The sequence below is a fragment of the Drosophila miranda genome, chromosome XR (genome assembly GCF_003369915.1).
Source record: "Drosophila miranda strain MSH22 chromosome XR, D.miranda_PacBio2.1, whole genome shotgun sequence".
NCBI classification, from domain to species: Eukaryota; Metazoa; Arthropoda; class Insecta; order Diptera; family Drosophilidae; genus Drosophila; species Drosophila miranda.
The window spans coordinates 11,233,297-11,239,743 of record NC_046674.1 but is presented as its reverse complement, the minus strand read 5'-3'; the positions used below and the strand labels follow the sequence as shown (position 1 = coordinate 11,239,743).

The 6,447-nt window shown below is 47.5% G+C and overlaps 3 protein-coding genes across 3 annotated transcripts; 1 reads left to right on the top strand and 2 right to left on the bottom strand.

Moving 5' to 3' along the window:
- Nucleotides 1–363: 363 nt before the first annotated feature.
- Nucleotides 364–3,965, bottom strand: LOC108151053 (ankyrin-1). The gene is made up of 4 exons (XM_017279427.2): nucleotides 2,553–3,965; nucleotides 2,150–2,482; nucleotides 1,978–2,081; nucleotides 364–1,922 (listed from the first exon to the last, which is right to left on the bottom strand). The coding sequence occupies exons 1-4, from the start codon at nucleotides 3,364–3,366 to the stop codon at nucleotides 1,098–1,100; spliced, it is 2,076 nt and encodes a 691-aa protein (XP_017134916.1). The 5' UTR covers nucleotides 3,367–3,965; the 3' UTR covers nucleotides 364–1,097.
- A 590-nt stretch (nucleotides 3,966–4,555) lies between these two features.
- LOC108151054 (DNA polymerase delta small subunit) lies at nucleotides 4,556–6,039 on the top strand. The gene has a single exon (XM_017279428.2). The coding sequence runs from the start codon at nucleotides 4,696–4,698 to the stop codon at nucleotides 5,989–5,991; it is 1,296 nt and encodes a 431-aa protein (XP_017134917.1). The 5' UTR covers nucleotides 4,556–4,695; the 3' UTR covers nucleotides 5,992–6,039.
- LOC108151056 (U6 snRNA-associated Sm-like protein LSm8) lies at nucleotides 6,025–6,443 on the bottom strand. Its single transcript, XM_017279431.2, has one exon. The coding sequence runs from the start codon at nucleotides 6,350–6,352 to the stop codon at nucleotides 6,065–6,067; it is 288 nt and encodes a 95-aa protein (XP_017134920.1). The 5' UTR covers nucleotides 6,353–6,443; the 3' UTR covers nucleotides 6,025–6,064.
- Between the last annotated feature and the right edge of the window lie 4 nt (nucleotides 6,444–6,447).

Sequence of the window (6,447 nt, the reverse complement as noted above, 5' to 3'; positions counted from 1 at the left end):
TCAGTTAATTTCACCGCCTCTGGTGTACTCAGCCTGTCTGATCCTGCCGCCAGGAGCCTGTAGGCTACATTCCGTGAGTGCTCATGTGTGGCGCACAAGGACGCCATTAAGAAATTTCATTTCAGTTGACAAACTTAATCCAAACAGTTGAAGCAGCGTGTAACTCGTATTACCCTTAACTTATGGGAAGCGCAGAGAACGGTTTGAGGTTTGCTGAATTTTCTTTGCTTGGTCCCGTTACTTTGTCTGGCCTGTGCAAATGAAGGGATGATACCGACGCCTAGCGGTGTCATTATCCGATAATATCAGTGACTCAACTAAAAACGTTCTTGTCATAAATCTTTTGTTCGGTTTGTATCCAAATTACGATGGCGAAAAATTTCTTTATTTATTGATTGATCGTTATTCATTCGATTGAAATTACATTGCAGATACAGAGATTAACAACTTTTTAGCAACAATAATGACAATATTTATTATATAACATCTCGTCAATTGCAAATACAATACAATATTCTAAAACACCCAATATTCATCAGTTCAAAAGCCTCAAGTTAATGCTGATCTCCGATTCCGATATACGGTTACGGCATGAGATAGTATCAGGGGATAGGATCGGTGCAGATAGGAATAGACGTCACCTGTCGGCAGCTGGGCACCGAATTCGGGACGTGCTTACAGTTTACAATAAAGCGCAATACATTATACAATAGCTATACAATCTGAATACGTATACAATATAAATACAAAACATACGAGTATATGAGCTTTCTTTTCCTTTCCAATAATAGATTCGTATCAAAGAAATTGCACACATTTGATTTTGCCAATATTTTAGTTGTGTTGTTGTAGTTCTCTAGGTACATACGTTTAAGCGTTTTCATATATCAAATACACACGAGTATGTATGTATAATTTGTAATTATTGGTTACCCACATACGATACCTCGTCGTAGGTGTATTAGTATGCGGTAAATATGCATATTAATCAGTATACAGCTTAGGGGCAACATAACAATTGCAGTAATGATTGATTTTAGTTTTTTGTGGTTGGGTTTCATTGGTCGTTAAGGGTTAACATCGACGACGCCCACTTGTTATCTCTCGAACTGCAGCACATAGTCCTTGAGCGGGCTGGGCAGGTTCAAGCGATTGACATTTGGGGCCAGTTTGCGGTTCAGCGCCTCGTATATAGCCCAGCGAGCCAGTTGCTTGAGGCTGCGCGGCTTGCGGTAGAGCGAGGATATCAGGGCAATCAGTTGTTCGGTCTTCTTGCTGGGAACTTGGGCAACGTAGAAGTTGTGCAGCGACTTGAGGCAATTGTAGAGCGGGTCGTGCTCCATGGTCAGGTAAAAGAGATGGATGATACGCGTAAACGTCAAATGCGGATCGTTGAGTATAAATTCCTTCTTCGTTATCAGTATAATATAGTAAAAAAGCAGATATCGAGAGTTTGTGCGGAAAGAGTTGCGGAACGTGTTATCGCCCCCCAAAGCAGCGGCGGCTCCACCGCCGCCCAGAGCCTCGCCGTAGCTGGCAATTTCGCTCGAGAAGATCGCTATGCCCGGCGTAGTCTTGCTGCTCAGCACAATATTCGGATCGGCACCGTACTGAATGAGCGTCAGCGTCAGCTCGTATATGCACTCCATGTCGTGGCAAGTGCGCACATTCTGCACCATATCCATGACAGCCTGCAGAATGTGCTGATATGTCTTGTTGCAGTCCAGGCCATGCTGCAGCAGCAGCAGCAGAATGTTCTTGATAAAGTCAAAGTTTGTGCGCTTCTGTGCATCACAATTCAGGGTAAAGTTCTCGCTAACCGTGAACACGAGAACGTGCAGCGGCTTAAGATTGGCGCGATACGAACAGTTCGGATTCGCGCCATGCTGCAGCAAAATGCGTATGCAGTTCAGATAGCAGACCTAAAACTACAGGTTACTATACGTTCTGCCAGGATATATCTTTGCTTGGACTCACCTTCATTGAATGCGTAAAATGATGAAGATGGTCCTTGTTGATTAGCGGCACTAACAGTACCATTATGGGCACGGACCCATCCCTGCCCACAATGTTGGGATCACCTGCAAGAGTATATCCAGTATACCACATCCCAATAACGATTCAATGCATAGGAGTTTTCTCCCCTTACCATCCTCCTTGATGAGCATATTGAGTAGCTCGTAGCAGACCTCCCAGTCGCGCAGGTGGCGAAATACACAGGCCATGGCACTGTTGCCCGCCTGATTGATGGACTGCTTAGCTCCGTTCTGCAGCAGGAACCGCACCAAATACAAAACGTCCCACTTGCTCCATTTGTCGTAGCCGTAACGAGCTTCCTCCAAAGCATAGCGCACGATGAGTGCATGCAGTGGCGTGTTCCCCAGCGAGTCGGGGGCATTGATCAGCTCCTTGCAGCCGCGTTCCAGTAGGATGCGAAGTGTGGCCAGCGTGTCCTCGGCCGGCTTACGGGCAGCAAATATAACTGCATGGGGAATGTTGTTTTCATAACATTCTGCTATCACGTTGAGAGATTAATTCCATCTTGAACTCACCGACATGGAGCAAGGTCATCTGCTGGGTACAGGTACGTACTGTGGTCACGGCTCCCTGCTGTATAAGAAGCTCGAGAAAGCGGCCATCATGCAGCACGGCATGGTGTATCGGATAGTACTCATCCATGATAAGATTTATCTCTTCCGATCGCGTCAGGACCAGCTGCTGGACACAGTTCCATGCACCGCGCTCGCAGGCCAAGTGCAAGAGCGGCTTTTTAGCTCGAAACGGTATCCAAGGCTCTTCCATCTTCTGTGTGAGCAGGCTCAGAACATTGTACTGGTCGCCATCGATCGCATAGCACAGAGCATTTTGAAGCTTGTTGTTCAATCGCTCGCTGACGTCGTCTACATTGTTGTGCCACTTGCCGCTTTCCTCGCAGTTGTGCGTATGGGCGCCGGGGAAGCACATCCGGGTATCTACGTCGATACGGGCACCGTGGCGCAGGAGAAGTTCCACGCATTCTTCGTAGCCTCGGAGGGTAGCTATGTGCAGCGGAAGGGAGCAGGGGGAACGGTTCACATCGGGTCGGTGGCGGTGCAAGAGCCACTTGGTGAGATCAATGTGATTTAGGCCGACGCTGCGCTGCAGGATGTTGTATCCGCAATCATCGTATATGACCAGGATATTCTCGTTCTTCGGTATCTGAATCAGAAGGCTTTCTAGTGTTTGCAGCGAGATTTTGGGATTGGCACGCAGTATTTCGAACAGCGTCTGGATCTTCTCCTCCGTTGCCTTCGACACTTTGTGGCCATCGCGATGTGAGAGCAGTGCCGACCCAGAACGGAACACTTGGCTCACGGATCCACCCATGTCGCTTCGCTGGCTGGCTTCTCGTTCTTTAATCCAGCTAAAACCCCACTTTCATGCTTCACCGTCCTGCGACGCAGTTTTTGTTGTGACCTGCTGTGGAAAACAATAAACAACAAAATGCGTAGCAGTCCCCGCAGCCGTAAAAATCAATACGTTCTGTTAAACATTCGCCAAATCAGCACTGGAAACTGAGCAGGAGGCATGAGGCACTCCATTCACGCTATCACATTGTTCCCCATCTCGTTTGTGCCTCTATTCACTAAATGCATTGCATTAACACATCCAAAACTCTTTTTTTCCAAATCCACTTTTTCGCTGAATTTCGGTTGCTCTCTTCTTTAGTGTTGGGTGGTTCATGAACGAAAAAAACGAACTATTCACTGACGTGAACGGACGGAATAAGTTCATCGTTTTATCGATATAAGCCAAAAGTAATAAAAGTAATGCATCAGCGTACTATTTTTACGTTCCATCTGGTGCATGAAAATTACTCAGCCGATTATAGCCCGCACTATCGTACGCAATCCATCACTGTGCTCTGAGCAAGTTGTACTGCTGAACGCGCCCATGTACTCCATGAGTAGCCACACCGACGCGAATGTATTTCCCAAAAATCAATTTGTACGCCAACAGGGTTCCGACCGATCTAGCCGCGTACCTTCAAGTGCAGCCAGCAGCCTTTTGGTCGTTGTCAATGGGGTTTTATCAGCCGAATACAGCAAATGCAGCGAAGTATTTAGCCTTCAGTCAACGCAATCAAGCAAACTGAAAGTGATAGACATTTTAAAGCACGCCAGGGCCAAGGCGCTCGCTGCTAGAGCTCATAGGGCATCACGACAGACTGAGCACGAATCTGAGGAGGACGGGTATATAAAATCAGCTTTTGATTTGAACTTAATTTAAAATTAACCAAATTTTTGTAAAATGTATATCCATTGATAGTATTTGTTTTAAAGCTTATACGTATATTTACTACTCTTCCCTCAACTACAATTTTTTACGCTTAACGTTAATTTTGTACCCAAGAACAATACATTTTTTTAAAATAGTTAAAATCAACTTTAAATTTTAAATTTTATTTTTAATCAACCGGTATCATCGCAAAAAAACAGCTGTTTTCGACGGGAATATCGATGCAAAATTTAATAACATAAAACCGACCAAGAAGAATTCAAGAATTCTGTTGCGCAGGTCTGGCGCAATCTCTGGAATCAATCAATCTATGCGATAACGAGAGCAACACGGTGACTAGTGATCGTTGTTATCGATAGATAGGTGGACGGACGCACACTTTAAAAGTATAAAAGAACATCCATAAAAGCGTAAATAATGACTCTTCGGTTTGAGAGCTCCTATGAGAACTTAAGCAGCCAATATCTGCTGAAGGAGTACAATTACCAGAAGCAGTTCTGTCACCTGTACGCTCACCGCCTGGCCGAGATGACGCGCCTCCTGACGCCGCTTGCCCAGAAGAAGTGGGGAAAAACGGAGCCAATTAAGAAGCTGTGCGAGCTGCGTGGCGAACAGGATGTACACTGCATCCTGATTGGCACCATCTACAAGCACCAGGCCCACAAGCCCAGCATCCTAAGGGACATATCCGAGGAGAATCAATTGGCACCCCAGCCCCCGCGACAGAATTACTCGGAGCCTGAAGACAAGGTGATCCTAGAGGATGAATTGCAGCGGGTGCGTTTACAGGGTAAGATGCTGCAGACCCAGCTCATGGCCACCGGCATCGTGTGCGCCGTCCTGGGCGGAACAGATAACGAAGGCTTCTTCAACGTCGACGATGTGATGTACTATGAAAGTGGGCCACAGAAGCCTTTGTCTACCACACGGAACCGTCTGCTGGTGCTCGTATCTGGCTTGGATCAGCTGCAGGCCCACACCTATGTAGAAGCCCTGAACCTGTTTCAGTACTGGCTTAGCGGCAGTCTGGGCAATGGGAAAGATGCCAAATCCTTGGTCCGATTGATCATAGCCGGAAACTCGGTGCGCGGCAGTGCAGTGGCGCATGTTCCGACCCTGCAGGTAGCACGCTCACAAGCGAACGCCAACGACACTGTCCAGGCGGTCACCCAGCTGGACAGTTGGTTCGCCTCGTGGGCGCAATGCCTGCCCATCGATGTGATGCCGGGCGCCTACGATCCGGCCAACTTTATGCTGCCGCAACAGCCGTTCCACAAATGCATGTTTCCCCAAGCGGCACAACTCACATCGTTCCAGGCCGTGACCAATCCGTACAATTGTCGCCTGGATGATGCTCTCATTGTGGGCACTGCAGGTCAGAATGTGGTAGATCTCCTCCGCAGTACTTCGATGGAGTCTTCTCTAGAGGCCCTACGCTGCACCCTAACATGGGGCCATGTGGCCCCCACAGCCCCAGACACTCTGGCCTGCTATCCGTACATCGAAAACGATCCATTCATCATGCGGGAGTGTCCCCACGTCTACTTTGCAGGCAACTGCGAGGCCTTCGAAACGGCACTTCATGTTACCTCCGAGGGGAAACGCACATGCTTAGTCTGCGTGCCCAGCTTCGGCAAGACGAAGAGCGTCGCCGTGGTAGATCTGGACACGCTCTCCTGTAGGCAGATAAGCTTTGGCGTAGAATCTGAATGAAATATAAAGTCATATTGAAATAAATTAAATGCATTTTAGTAAATGTAAAGAGTCTTGTTTTATTCGCTATTCATTAGTGCACAACGGGCCCGAGAGGCTCCCCACGGATGTTGGCGAAGTCCAGGCGGGAGTCGATGCTCTCGTCAATCAATCCAATTACTGCAATGTTGTCGCCGCGAATGATATGTAGTCCCAGCACAATCTGCTCGATGCCGGACGACGTTGAGAAAACCCGCTCATGACACTCGTCGATGATGATGTTGATGGTCTGGTCGAAGCCCTTCAGTGTCCCGATGAAGTTACGTCCATCCGCAGTAATTATGGACACGGTGTGGTTGATATAGGATTCCAGGCCGGACATTTTTCAGCTTTTTCGTTTTATTTGTGAGAAAAAGGCAAATACGGTAAAACGCTAGCGACGCGTTTTCCGATACCGATACCGATAGCGATAGGTGG